The 14,994-nt window shown below is 45.2% G+C and overlaps 1 protein-coding gene across 2 annotated transcripts in view; it reads left to right on the top strand.

The window, feature by feature from the left end:
* Nup214 (nucleoporin 214) overlaps positions 1-14,994 on the top strand; it is an 80,828-nt gene that overhangs the window by 35,940 nt on the left and 29,894 nt on the right. For both annotated transcript variants that reach the window (XM_057755086.1, XM_057755087.1), the window contains exons 22-26: positions 2,970-3,233; positions 3,544-3,705; positions 5,098-5,197; positions 12,762-12,837; positions 13,824-13,902. In XM_057755086.1, coding sequence (XP_057611069.1) covers positions 2,970-3,233; positions 3,544-3,705; positions 5,098-5,197; positions 12,762-12,837; positions 13,824-13,902 — 681 coding nt within the window. The remainder of the gene's footprint in view (positions 1-2,969; positions 3,234-3,543; positions 3,706-5,097; positions 5,198-12,761; positions 12,838-13,823; positions 13,903-14,994) is intronic.

Consider the following 14,994-nt stretch of genomic DNA (forward strand, 5'->3'; position numbering starts at 1 on the left):
TCTGTCACTCTGTCTCACTCCCTTGAGATGGCGGTCTCTGAACTGGAGTTAGGCAACTCCACTGATCCTTCTGTCTTTGCCTCCCTTCTAGTGACAGGGTTTTAGGTCCCCACAGCCATGCCTGCTTTTTAGAGAGGTGCAGGGGATTTTAATTTAGGACCTCATGTTTACACAGCATGTGCTGTTGGCCACTGGTCCCTCTCCCTAGCTCCATTAGGCCACCGTTTTTGTTGCAGCTCCTCACATTCTAAGATTTTGCCAAATTATTCCACGTGTACCTTCTGGGTCTATGGTACTGTCTTAGTTAGAATTTATATTTCTATGGAAAAAAGCACCACAACCAAAATCAACTTAGGAAAGGGTTTAGTTCATCTTGTGTCATCTTGTGGTCTATCATGTGGGGAAGTCAGGACAGGGACTCAAGGTAGGACTCTGGAGGCAGGAACTGATGCAGAGGCCATGGAGGGTTGGTGCTGCCTGGCTTGCTCCTCATGCCTTGTTCTTAGAGCACTCAGTACTGTCAGCAGGTGGGTGGCAGCAGTCAGTTGGGCCCTCCTACATCCATCATCCACCAAGCAAATGTCCCACAGACTTGCCTATGGGCCAATCCTTTCTCAATTTTCACAATTGAGAGTCCTTCTCTTAGATTTCTTGCTTATGTCAAGTTGACAGAAGAAGAAAAAAACAAAAAACAAAAACATCCAGGACAGGCACCAATGCCTGTTACCTGTAGCTAGCATCACCATAATCAAACTTCTTGGCAACTTTTTTCTCTTTGTGCTCTGCACATGTGGCTGATGCTGACTGCAGTGCACCTTGTATGAGAAAGAATCACATGTGTAGCCAGCCTTGCTAGTCCCGTTAGATGTGAGGTTTATGTAACTGTTTAGCAAATGTTCTAGATAGTGATAAATAAGGTAGCAAGCGTGATGAAAGAGCATAAACATTACTGCAGCTGCGCTGTATACTTGTACAGTAACAACACGCATGCTAGGGAGGATAACTCAGGGACATGGGGGCTTTGTTTTAGACATAGGGTCTCATGCAGTCCAGACTGGCTTTCAACTCTGCAGTGGAGGATGGCAGTCTGAACAGTGTTCCTTATGAAGAGTGAATGAACGCGTCTCTCCCTCCTGAATGCTAGGGTTCCAGGCATTGCCACCACCCACAGTTTACATAAACTTTTTTGTTTTGTTTTGTTTTTTGAGATAGGGTTTCTCTGTGTAGCCCTGGCTGTCCTAGAACTAGCTTTGTAGACCAGGCTGGCCTCAGACTCTCTGATCCAAGTGCTGAAATTAAAGATGTGCACTACCACTGCCCAGCTACTTAGAATTTTTAAAAACTTTTTTAAATTGTAATGTAATACACAAAAAAATACACAAAAAGAATGTCTAACCTCTGCTGACGTTAAGAAACAACATGGGGGCTGGAGTGATGACTCAGCAGTTAAGAGCACTGACTCAGCCGGCTCCTCACGGCCTTGGCTGGTGCTCTGTGGGAACTGTGGTGAAGATACACTTCCAAGCACTTTGAGGTCACAGTTCCTTGGAGCTGCAGGATGAGGTACTTGTCCCTCTGTTGGTGTTCCTCAGAATTTAAGAATAAGCTTTAATTTCTTGGTCACTTTTGATTATATAAATGTCTATCCTGACAGGTAACACTGTTAAATGTAACAAAGACCATGAAAATAATAGCTCTGCCGTGTTTCACGGATAAATTAATTCAGTTGGCTTCCCCGGAGCCCCACTGGACAACTTCTGGTCAGAAATAAGTTTTTGACATTAAAAAATACCAGGTCGTTGACACCATATGCTTAGATGGAGTTTGTGAGTGGCCTCCACAGCACTCTTGATGGCAGCATGAGCCAGCTTGTAGAGTCTGTTGCCCATTGAGACCTTAAAAATGTAACCTTGAAATGTGCATCTGAGAAATAGAATTTTCTGTTTTTTTTTTTTTTTTTAACACTTAATTAATTATATATTTACTTGAGACTGAGTCTACATCGTTCTGGCTGACCTAGAACTATGTAGGCCAAATTGTCCTTGATCTCACAGAGACACACCTGCCTCTACCTCCCAAGTGCTAGAATTAAAGGCGTGCGCCACCAAACACAGCTGTACTTAACTACCTTAAATAGCCCCAGTGGCTAGTGGGCAGCAGCGCCCCGGCATGTGGCCCCAGTTTCTACTTGCATCTGTTGTGTAACACGTATGCTGAGACATTAAGATCTTGTAGCATGATCTGCCTACGGGACAGACAAGCAAGGGCGGAAGAATGCTGCTTTGAATACCTTGGGAAGGAATGGGGCTAAGTGTTTTGTTTTTCCAGTGCACAGTGATAAGTGATAGCACGCATTCAGAAGTTCAAGGTAGACGTTGGCATAAGACTGACAGTATAAAGAAGGAAGAGCAGAGAAGACCACGGTTAAGTTCCAAGTTGAAATCACCAGGCTCATTTCAGTGTGTTTGAGACACTCAGACTGCGGCCATTCCCACTCCGACAGCCTGTTGCGGGTGTTCTGAGGTTACTGTTGGGAAGCAGCGGTGACACCGTTTTCCTGCTGTGAGAGCTTAGTCTCTTGCTTTTCCACCAGCGTTGATTTCTTTTTTGGTCTTTTGTCTGACAAGCTGTCCCTGACTTAGCAGCTTAGCTTACAAAGACCGCAAAACATCTTCTTTTTTTTTTTTTTTTTAAATATTTATTATGTATACAATATTCTGTCTGTGTGCATGTCTGCAGGTCAGAAGAGGGCATCAGACCTCCTTACAGATGGTTGTGAGCCACCATGTGGTTGCTGGGAATTGAACTCAGGGCCTTTGGAAGAGCAAGCAGTGCTCTTAACCGCTGAGCCATCTCTCCAGCCCCGCAAAACATCTTCTTTACAAGTTGAGTGTGTCTTTCTTGGCAGTGAAATGACAACTTTTGGGTTTGCTTTGTCTCATGTTCTTTGTGGGGTGGGGCTTCTGCAGCCAGCCTGTCTCGGTCAGCCTTCCTGTCTCAGAGGTACTATGAAGACTTAGATGAAGTCAGCTCCACATCATCCATCTCTCAGCCTCTGGAGAGAGAAGATGTCCGGTCACCTTGCAAAGAGGAGGAGGCTGTGGTCCAGATCCATCGGCATGCCCCTGTGGTCCGCACACCTTCTATACAGCCCAGTCTGCTGCCCCAGGCGGTGCCTTTTGCTAAGCCTCACCTGATCCATAGCTCCTCACCTGCTGCGATGAGCTCCCCAAGTAAGTCAGCGGTTAAAACTGTGACCATGAGCTACGTGTCCATGTTGTGGTCACTCCCTGAGGCCATCTGTCTCATGGGCTCACTGCTGCAGGGCTGCGTCAGAGCTTTGTGTCATGGTGACTTTACAGGAAACCAAGCTCTGTATTGTTCTAAATACTCTCTTGTGCTTAAGAATTTTTTTTTATTATTTTTTTTAAGAATTTTTAATTTTAGCATTTTCCGTACAGCCTAACAGAATTTTACCATTTTAACTTTTCTGTGTTCCCTTCGCTGACAACATTTTTCTGATAAATTTTCTTTTCCCCTCAGTCTCTACATCAGCCAGCAAAGTTATTCCTCAAGGAGCTGACAGCACAATGCTGGCAACCAAAACGGTTAAGCATGGTGCACCAGGTCCTTCCCACACCGTTGCAGCGCCCCAGGCAGCTGCTGCTGCAGCCCTGAGACGGCAGATGGCAAATCAGGCGCCAGGTAAAGACTGCAGCACTGTTCTAGGAAAGTAACTGAGCGGTCCAGGTAACAGGTGTGGGCCTTGGATGGGAGATGGCTGCTCCTCAGAATAGAAGGATAACTGGGTGGCCTTGACACCTGTGAGGAGAGCTCAAGTTGTTTGCTCTGAAGGGAACGTGACACGCTTAATTTTGTGGGAAGTTGATGGGTTTTGATGCTGATAAGTCCTACTTTTGATTGGTGTTCTCTACTTTAGCCCTAACCTGAACAATATTTTAAGGATCACAGCCACTGGGAGGGTGGCTGTAGTGTACTTACTTGTATTCTAGTGGGAGAGAGTCAGCAGAGAGTTAGCCAAGCCACACGTACCAGAGCTCGGCCTTCACAGATGTGCTGTGATGTGCTGATGTCGTCACTGGTCTCCAGTTAGAGCTTTTGTTGGGATTTAACAGTCTAGGGCTGGACTCAGGGCTAGTTGTCACTCTTGTCAGCTTGGCTAGCCTTTGGTTCTCAGTAAGAGGCTGTTCCATACAGTTGGCACATACAGTTGGCACAAGTGCTGCCTGAAGATAGTAAGGAAGAATCTTAAAATACAAAACTACAAAGCCCCCCACAAAGAAAGGTTGCCTAGTCCCAGAGTGAGGAGTGCCAGTGTGGGCTGTATAGTGAATGTGATCTGCATGGACAGAGTGAAACCCTGTCTCAAAAAAGTAAAGCAGGGCTGGAGAGATGGCTCAGCAGTTGAGCCATGACTGCTTTTCCAAAGGACCCAGTTTGAATTCTCAGCACCCACGTGGCAGCTCACAACTGTCTGTAACTCCAAGATCTGACACCTTCACACGAACATACATACATACAGGCAAAATACCAGTGAGCATATAATAAAAATAAGTAATTTTTTTTAAAAAGAAAATCGCTAAACAGCAATAAATCAAGTTTAAATATTTCTCTATGTAGCACTGGAGCCTGCCTAGAACTCGTTCTGTAGATAAGGCTGGTCTCGACCTCACAGAGATCTGCCTCCCAAGTGCCGTGATTAAATATAACCTTCTTAAAATACCTAAAATAAATCAAGATAGCTCTTTAAAGTACATTTAGGCTTTCAGTAGCCCTGAACTGAAGGCTGTTAATCTCTTCATGTTGCCATCCCTGTCAAGATGAGCCATCAGTGTGGCAGATACCTGGGTTTTGCTGCAGAAAACTGGCCAGGGAATTGTCCCTCTATGCCGGTATGTTTTATTAGGTGGCATTGACGTCCATTCCTTGGCCTTTGGTAATTCGAGTCAGCCAGGTGTTCTATTGACCGCACTACTGAGTAGATTGCCTTCATAGAAGGTTGCTATTTCTTCAGAGATAGGCTTTTTTATCCTTTACAGGAATTAATGTGGTTCTCTTTCTTCCCTGTTTATATAGCTGTGAGCACTCTGACCGAGTCAACTTTGAAGAATGTCCCTCAAGTGGTAAATGTACAGGAACTGAAGAATAATCCTTCAGCCCCTTCTGTGGCCATGGGGTACGTCACGACTCTTCTGTGTGTTCATCCCACAGCGTGCTGTCCTTCCACATTGCCATGTATCAGCTGCAGCTCACAGCCTGTGACCTATGAATACTTTGTTGGGGGCAAAGTTGCATGGGCATACACTAAGCTATAAGTCAGGTGTGAAGTTTGACATATCCATTTGTTTTAATGTTCTCAGGGTTCCAAAATTGACATTTTAAGTCCTAGTGAGCACTGTGTGATGATGGTGATGTAGAGATTGACAGTATCCTCCCTGACTTCCTCTCTTCCCTCATTTGAATTTTTTAAATTAAACTTGCCTTCTTAAGAAGGAACAGGATTTGAGAAGCAAACAACTCTGTGCCTGCAGACCTTCTGCTTCTCCTCCATACTGCTTAGGCAAGATCCTTGCCAGAGCTTACTTGGCTTTAGTCTTCTCCAGGGCTCAGGGTATGTGGTGCCAGCCAACCCTATGCCCCAGCAGTGCGTGCGTGCATGTGTGGTGCACACCACTTATCCTCTACTCACTGCACTGTTTGGAGTCACATTCCCTCTAGAGCAACTAGCCTCCCTATGCTCTCTGGAAATCCTTTGTCTTGAGTGGAGAATTACCAGGGACCAGTGTCCTTAGATGATCTAGTGTCTGGTGCCCATGGCTAGTCAGTGGCAAGGGGAGCGACTACAGGCCCTGTTTTTTTAGACCACGCTCCTGCCCTCTGTTGCCACTGTGGAACAAACCTAGCTGCCCAAGGCTCCATTTTCATTTGGAGTGGCCTTGCCTCGATGTCTACTGAACTTCAGTTGTTTGCATATTGGTCTATTTACCAAGACTGCCTGCTGTAAAGAGTTATAATTATTTCAGGGTCAAAGCAATAGCCAGGACCAAATTTGCCTTCTTTGCTGTCTTGGAATGACTCAAGGCTGGTATTTGTGAGAACTGTGCCCTGGAGTGTGGGAACTACAGCAGATTCCCATCTAGAGAAGGCAGGAATCCACTGGAAGGCAGAGTGCTGTGTTAAACACGGCGTGCGGAAACAGTGTGGGCTGATACTTCACTAACCGAGGAAGAGAAGCGCCTTTGCCAGCGCTCAGCTCGTCTCCCTTTCCTAGCTCCTGCTCCTGCTTCCTGATGGCTGGGTCTAGCTCTGCTCTCCTCCAACAAAATACCACAGTGTTGGAGGATTTTAAAGATCTGTTCTTTATTTCTGTCTTTTTGTGTGTGCCTGTATGAGTTGATGTGCACTATGTTAATGCAGGAGTCTGGAGACCAGAGAGAGTGTCAGACCCCTCCCGGAATTGTGAGCCACCCTGCATGGGTGCTGGAGCAATAGTTGTTCTTAATGCGAGGCCATTGGAGCTGAACTCTGATACAGTTACTGAAGTTGTATACCCAGTGCCTAAAACATACTTTTATTTTCATTTTTAGCTTTCAAATGGTTTTCAGTTAGGTTCATGTTCCTGTGTGTCAGAAGACAACTTGTGGGAGCTGGTTCTCCTTCCATCCTGTGGCTTCCATTGGTCAAACCCAGGTCAGCAGGCTTGACTTCTCGCTGGCCCTTTTAAATAGGCTATTACCTGTCCAATATTTGCTAACCTTAAAAGCAGCTCTTAAATTGAAAATAATATTTACCACCTTCCCCCTGGGGGAAGTTGATAGTGAAATGACTGATTTTCAGGATCTTGTAAGAAGCTGTCTCTGAAGTATATTAATGTTGCGCTTACCTGCTCTCCAGTGATCTGCCCCCGCTATATTGTATAGTAGTAAGGCTGTTCTTCCGTCTGTATTTAGCTGAAGCACTCCGTAGCTGTTCACACTCTGTAGTGTTAGTCACTTGCTTCTGCAGCTTCCTGCAGAGCATCTGTTGCGAGTGTGGCTGCCCTACCAGGGGTTAGGGCAGGAGGCAGTAAAGAAGGCGTTTATCTCTCAGCAAGGAGGTCACCAAACAACCAACTATATAGTTTTGTTTCTGTGTCATGTGTTGGGTGCGAGAGAGGTTCCAGGTGCTAGGAAGGCACAAAGCAAGACGCTCAGGCAGATTTGGGCTTGGGGAAGAGTTAAGAAAGAAGATATTGTAGCCACATTTTGAAGAATGTCCAGAAGGTGCTAGGCAGAGCAGACAGTGAGAATTCATGCTCAGTGTGTGAAAATCAACCTTGGCAAGGGCAGAGCATATTCGGGTCACAGTTGAAAGGCCAGAATAGCTAGAGTCTTGGCAGGAAGTGGAGTGAGACGGGTACCAACAGTTGGTAGGATTTTTTGTTCGTTTGTTTTTGATTTTTCTAGCAGAGTTTCTTTGTGTAGCCTTGGCTATCGTGCACTGCACCTTCATCAATGGACCAGGCTAGCCTGGAACTCAGAGGGATCCTCCTGCCTCTTCTCCCCAAGTGCTAGGATTAAAGGCATGCACTACCACAACCCAGCAAGTGATAGGATTTTTATTTATTTGTTATTAGCCAAAACACACCAGACCCATCATTGTTTTAAATTCTTTTTGTTTGTTGTTTGTTCCCCACCACCACCCTATCTGCCACAGCTCAAGTTGTCCTAAAATTTGCCTTGTAGCCATGGATGACCTTGGTCCTGGGATTATTACTCTGTGCTGGGACTGAGCCCAGGGCCTTGTGCATGTAAGACTAAATCAGCCACAGCTCCAGGTCTTATGCTGCTTTCTTCTTCTCCTTCCTTCCTTCCTTCCTTCCTTCCTTCCTTCCTTCCTTCCTTCCTTCCTTCCTTCCTTCCTTCCTTCCTTCCTTCCTTCCTTCCTTCCTTCCCCTTGTAGTAAGTCTTCACATCACTGATTTGGGCTGCCACATAAGGAGGTCATCGCCCCCTTGCCTGAGTGCTTTAAGAGCCTAATTCATCAGTGACCGTCTCTAATCTTCCCTTTAGGGGAAGCACCCAGGCTTGCACCTAGTTTTAATACTGCCTCCTGTTTTGTCATTTTGGGTTCACACCTTCCTCTGTAGAGCCCACCACTGAAGACAGATTTTGGTAGGCTTTAGGAAACTGTTTCCATTTTAGGTTCTGTGTACTTCCTAGCAGCAGCAATGGTCAGTCCTCCTACCGCTGTACTGGCCGTGACTGTTCCGTGACCCAGTACCAAGTGCTCGTTGCAGCCCCAGCTCAGTGTCCCTGCATGTCAGTGACACATCCAATCCTTTGAGGGTCTTAAGGTTTAGCATATATGTTTTAGATTTCAAACCCTTTTTGAGTGTACTTCTGTAATGGTATGAGGTATGGCCCACTTCACTCTGCTTATTCCCGCACCATTGGTTAGTCTTTGAATATTTGACCGATCGCCCTTTAAGTACATGATTCTAATCGGTTTGCTGACATTTTGGCGCACGCCTTTAATCTCAGCACTTGGGAGGCAGAGGCAGGCGGATCTCTGTGAGTTCGAGACCAGCCTGGTGTACAAGAGCTAGTTCCAGGACAGGCTCCAAAACCACAGAGAAACCCTGTCTCGAAAAACCAAAAAAAAAAAAAAAAAAAAAAAAAAAGAATTCCTGCATCTATCTTAATGAATAATATTAATCTAGGGGCTGGAGAGATAGCTCACAACTGCTTGTGATCTGACAGCCTCTTCTGACCTCAGAGGGTACCCACACAGATACATACATATAAATAAAAATAATCTTCTAAAAATTTTAAAAAATAGTAATCTGCAGTTTACCTTTTTTTAGTGTGTCAGGATAACACCCATCCGTCCATCCCTCTGTCCGTGTCCCCGTCCCCGTCCCTGTGCTCCCCTCTCTCATAGCCTAAGTTGACCTTGAACTCAGAATGTTGCTGAACCCTGAATTTCTGACACTCCTGTTGTCTTTGTTCACGGAAATAAATGGCTGGGTCAGTCTTCTGCATTGATTGGTTTCTTTTGAGACAGACTCTCACCTTGTGTGGCATAGACTTAGCTTGAACTACAGTGCTGCTCCCGTCTGCACTCAGACCTGGTTTATATTTGTTCTTGTGATTTCCTGACTTGATTTGAGATTACTGGTTTCGAAGCTTCTCTTTTTCTAAATTCACAGCAAAGAAAGACTTGTTTATGGCAACTCCTAATAGTCTCTCACATTCTTCACTGGAGTATTTGTGTACTGGTTAGTCTTTTTGGTCGGCTGTAGAGAATACAGTCTCCCTCAGGTAGTCTGTCAGGTGATCGCCTTTAGCGCAGACTTGTTTATGGCAACTCTTTTTCTTTTCTTTTTTTTTTTTTGGTTTTTTCTGAGACAGGGTTTCTCTGTGGTTTTGGAGCCTGCCTCTCACATTCTTCACTGGAGTATTTGTGTACTGGTTAGTCTTTTTGGTCGGCTGTAGAGAATACAGTCTCCCTCAGGTAGTCTGTCAGGTGATCGCCTTTAGCGCAGACTTAGCACAGAGCTCCTTTTCTCCTCCTCCTGTTTCTGCCCATCTCACACCCTGTGGTGCGTTGTAAAGGGGTTACAAATGTATTCCTTATTTACTCTTGAAAATCTGTTTGGTTTTTGAGACAGGGTCTCACCGTGGCCCTAACTAGTCTTGAGCTCACAGAGATTTCCCTTGTCTCTGTCTCAGAAGAAACTGCAGTTCCCTTAAAGAGACTTTTGTTTGGACAGTGCTTTTTCTTCAGGACATTAGCTGATAGGTGTGTCTCCATGGGCAGGTTTCAGAACCTTCCTAATGCTGTGACCCCCCTTAATACAGTTCCTCGTGTTGTGGTGACCCCAGCCATAAAATTAATTTTCTTGCTACTTTATAACTGTAATTTTATTACTGTCATAAATCATAATGTAAATATTTTCTGATGGGGGTAGGCGACCCCTGTGAAAGCTTCATTCAACCTGCAAAGTCATGACCCACAGATTGAGAGTAGCCAGGCATGGTGGTTCACACTTAATCCCAGCCCTTGGAGGCAGAGGCAGGCCAATCTCAGAATTTGAGGCCAGCCTGGTCTACTGAATGAGTTCTAGGACAGCCAGGGCTAAACAGAGAAACCCTGCTTCTAAAAAGCCCAATAAATATACAAAGTAACATTTTTATTAGTCTCTCTTTCCCTCTAGGTTCGTTGTCATTTCTTATTTTTTGGATAGGATGTCCTCTCTGCTTACTTGCTTCATTTGCGAATGGATGCCAGAGATTTCAGTATTCATTACATAATTCACTAGTATGTAGTTTGGTTCTGCCCCATCAAATATGAGTCTTTATTAAAAGATATGCTAATAATTAAAAATTCTCTAAAAGAAGACATGTGTTTCTGTTTTAGGCCATTTAAGCTGTTAAAATGGGTGAAAGAATGATTCTTTTTTTAAATTTAACTTTATGTGTATGGGCATGAAGATGTCCGATCCCAGGGAACTGGAGTTACAGACAGTTGTGAGCTGCCATGTGGGTTCTGGGAATTGAACCCGGATCCTCTGAAAGAACAGCCAGTGCTCTTAACCGTTGAGCCATCTCTCCAGCCCCATGAAGAATTGAGTTATTTTTGACCCTTTCCCGGCAGTGGACAGAATACTTACCACTAAGAAAGGGCCTGCAAAACTTGGTGTGCCTCACAACAACTCTGGTTCTCACTGTTTTGATTTCTGCTGTGGTCCTGTGATAGTGCTTCCCCTTTTAGATCGGGTGTATGTGTGTGTTTTTGCATGCATGTTATATGTGTACGTCATGTGTATGCCTGGTGCCAGTATAGGCCAGAAGAAGGCACTGTATTGCCAGGGATTGGTTGTGGGTGACCGTGAACTGCTTGTGCTGGTAGCCTCTCTATCCCGGTTTTTTCTTTTGAGAACAGAGTGTACAAGTGATGTCAGATCTATTTCAGGGTTCTCTTGCTGGAAAGCAGAGTATGTTAATTCTGAACCTGGGTCTCCCACGTATTCTCATGAATATTCTAGGTGCTGCCATCTTTCACTTGGCCTTTGTTGGTACACATCCTTTGAGTGTATTCGTTGGAGAGTGTACTGTTCTTTGCTGTAACCCTTTGTTGTGGTAGAGATTTCTTGAAGCTGGCTTATGGGTAGGTTTGTTGTCTACTTGTGCCAAACAGCATTTCTCTACAGAGCTGTCACATGGCATAGTGTGCTCTGCCTCCTGGCTCTGTGTCTGGGGACTCGGGATGCCCGGGAGACTTGCATCATAACCACACGTGAACAGGACAGTAACTGCATGCAACTAGGCTGCCATGATTCAATGTGCCATCGTGTTGTCGCTGAATTTTGGGTATAATATTTTCCAGGATTTGGATAACTTGCTGTTTTCAATCTTCATTTCTATTTTCACATAAGAGAGGTTCATTTCCCTTGTGGGTCCCTGAGTTCAAGCTGTTTCTGTCAGCGTGTGGACTGAATCCACCCGGGGATCTTGGGGCCCAGCAGTCTCCCCAGCACAGTGCTTCTCTCTTTTGGGGACGAGCAGAGCCGCGGGTATGCACGGCACCTGAGGACCTGTGTGTGGAATGTCTCGGACACTGTTTGTTCTGACAGAATCATCATGGGGGTTCTGTTTCATTGAAAATGAGTCTGTTTTTCTTCGCCGGTCTAATCAAGTCAGGGAAGCGTCTCTGTTACTCCCAGAGAGAATCCAGGCGGACTGTAAAGACTAAGCTATTTGCTGATGTTCATTGATGAGGTGTAATCTTATCTTCCCTTTTTAAATTCCTTTTTCTTTTTTTCTCCCCCAGATAAGGTTTCTGTGTCCCGGAACTCTCTCTGTAGTCCAGACTGGCCTTGAATTTAGGGGTCCTTCTGCTTCTGCCCCCAAGTGCTGGGATTAAATATGTGTGCCACCACATGGTATCACATTAATTTTTGATGGAAAGTTACTACTCTTCCCTCAAATCTGAAAAGTGTTCTAGAAAACAGATCCCACAACTGCAAAACTGCTACTATACATTCCAGTTAAGTAGCTTTAGGTTGAGGACAATGACATTGAAAAGCTTCCCCTAAATGCTGAGGACTTCCGTCTGTGATTGCACTGCTATGTGGGTTCTTCATATGCTCTCACTAGCTGGGAGTGAAGCAGTGGTCCCTGAGTACGGTGTTTAGGGCTGGAGAGAGGTGTTCATGGAGTAGCCACGTTGCATGGTGGAAGTGGAGCAGCAGTGCTGTGGAATCTGCCTCCGGCTCTGCAAGCACCCAGTCTCTGGCAGCACCTTTGTGTGTGCGACTGGTCTTTTGTGCCCCACAGAGTCTGTTGAACATCTTTTCTCAGACTTTGAAAAAGAGAATCGGAACTTCCCCACATGGTCTAAAACTAGGGAAGCAGGACGAAGAGTGCCAGTTGCCCCAGTAAGAACAGCCTCTGTTGGGAAATGATCGCAAATTGTTTCGTGGAATTGTAGAAAGGAGAAAGCTAACAAGAGCATTGTTTTGAATTTTATGTGATTGAAAACCAGATTTCACTTTAAATGAAATGAATTTTATATAATTGAAAACCAGATTTCATTTTAAAAACGAATTATTTCTTTAACAAATTGAGTTTGGTCGGGGTCTCAGATGTCTGTATTCTGCTTAAAGTGTTTTCATCTGTTGAACAGGGACCTGGCTCGAGGATGAACATGTTTGTCCCCAGTCCTGTCTCTGAGCAAATGCTTTCTGTGTCTTTCAGTTCTTCCGTGCCACACTCAACAGCCAAAACACCGCATGCAGTGTTAGCCCCGGTGGCCGCCAGCCAAGCTAAGCAGGTATCTGACTGATGTGTCCCTTAGCAGTCATGCGCACTGTCTCTGTAGCCGAAGATCATTTTATGACTTGACTTCATTTCAGTGAATGTGAATCTCAGAAAGGCTGTTACTTCTTTTCCATAATTCATGCCAGCCTTGACATGGTTAACGAGAGTAATAAGTCAAGGCCTGATACTGTCTTCATGGACCACTGACTTTCTGCTCACCATAGACCTTGTGCTCATAAAATGCTTTCGGATGAGGTGTTGTAGTTCTCAGGATTTTTTGTTTTGTGTTTAGTTTGTTGTTTGTTTGTTTGACAATATTATCTCACTTCATGCAACTGACTTGTACAGCAGATGTTTAGATAAGTCCTTTTTGAGGCAGCTGAGGTCAGGTGACTTAGTGGGGCTCACCCAGTCAGTAGCTGCCGGTTCTCTGCCCTTGACTTCTCCCACTGCACCTTCAGTGCTGGGTATGGGTTGTCTTCGCCTGCGGCTCTAGTTTCTCTCACATGTGCCTTGGAGACAGCAGCTTTAGATTCCCTTGAATCCAGAGTTTGAGGCTGTGTTTTCATAGCTGTCCATTGGGAGTTCCCAGCACCACCCTGTTCCTCCCTTTGCCTCTGTTCTTCTGGAGGGTGTGTAGTTAAGTCACACACCGTGACAGGTGAGGATGGAAGTGCTGCCTTCCTGCTCGCTCTGTTGGAGTTCACTAATTGCAAGGACTGTCCCTCCTTTGCCCACTCACTCCTCTACCAAGTATCCAAGTGCCGCTTTTGTGGCAGCCACTGTCCCAGGCGCTGAGAAGCCGTCTTCGTGCCGCACAGGCGTCTCCAGTATGACATCACAGGCTCAAACATTGGTTTTTTTCCTTTCCTTTTTGTGGGTAATTAAGCTGAACTCAAGTTTTGTGCTTGCTTAGTTTATGGTTTGCAGTTCCATTTTACATGTCCATTAACGATGGTTAGCGGTTTAACGTGAACATTTTTCTTGTGTTCTGTGCAGGGGTCTCTGATAAATTCCTTCAAGCCATCGGGACCCGCAGCAGCATCCGGTCAGTTGTCCGCTGGTGATAAAGCAGCAGGTGAGTCTGCAAGTGTGTTGATGAGAATGAAGCTGAAAGATGCTCCGATAGTTCTCTGTGCAGACCACAGAGCCAGCAGCAGGCGCGCAAGATGCCGTGTTCCAAAGGCCTCGGCTTTGAGGAATTGCAAGGCTGTTGATAAGCCCTTTAAGAATTTCTGAAATTTGGGGTTGAATTTGAAAGACTTTAGACTCAACATAGAGAAACCTTTTGATTTTTTTTTTTTTTTTTCTTTTTGGTTTTTCAAGACAGGATTTCTCTGTAGCTTTGGAGCCTGTCCTGGAACTAGCTCATGTAGACCAGACTGGCCTCAAACTCACAGAGATCCGCCTGCCTCTGCCTCCTGAGTGCTGGGATTAGAAGTGTGTGCCACCTCTGCCCAGCTTTAATGTTCTTTTTCTAAAAGAAGCAATAGCAATGTCTTCATGCCTCGCTGCATGGTCATTCTTAGAAGCATATTAGACAGTTGATCACTGTTCCCTCTTCTTAAAGGGAAAAGATTCTCATCCCTTACAGATTATAAATTACTCTTTCTTTCCTTTCCTTTCGCAGTCCCTTTCCTTGCCCTCCCTCTCATTCTTTTCTCCTCCACTAGGGGGTCTCATAGCTCAGGCATGACAAAGTTCTGTAGCCTACGATGATCTTACCTCTGGTTCCCCAGTGCTAAGATTCTCTGGGTGTGCCACCGTTCCTGGTTTTATACAGTGCAGGGCTTTCTGCATGCTTGGGAAGCACTCTTCCAACTGAGCTACATTCCCAGCCCCCTTGCAATGACTCTTCAAAAGCTATTAAGATATATAAAATAAAACAGATTTGTTACAGTGTAAGATCTCATTGGGTAAGCTAATAATACAAGGTTTTGTAGCTTCACAGACTTGCCAGTTAACTTAAGCATAGGTGTTTGTAATTAAGTTAGTTTTCACAGAAGCTGGAAGTATTTTCACCATAGTAAACATTGCCTAAGTGCCAAGACTTGCACGGCTCCAGGGAACAGCCTGACTAGGCTGACAAGGGAATGAGAAAAGACAAACACACAAAACACACAGGCTCACAGAAAAGCAGGGATTAGATGGACTACCCACAGCATCCTGA

This window comes from Chionomys nivalis, chromosome 22 (genome assembly GCF_950005125.1).
Source record: "Chionomys nivalis chromosome 22, mChiNiv1.1, whole genome shotgun sequence".
NCBI classification, from domain to species: Eukaryota; Metazoa; Chordata; class Mammalia; order Rodentia; family Cricetidae; genus Chionomys; species Chionomys nivalis.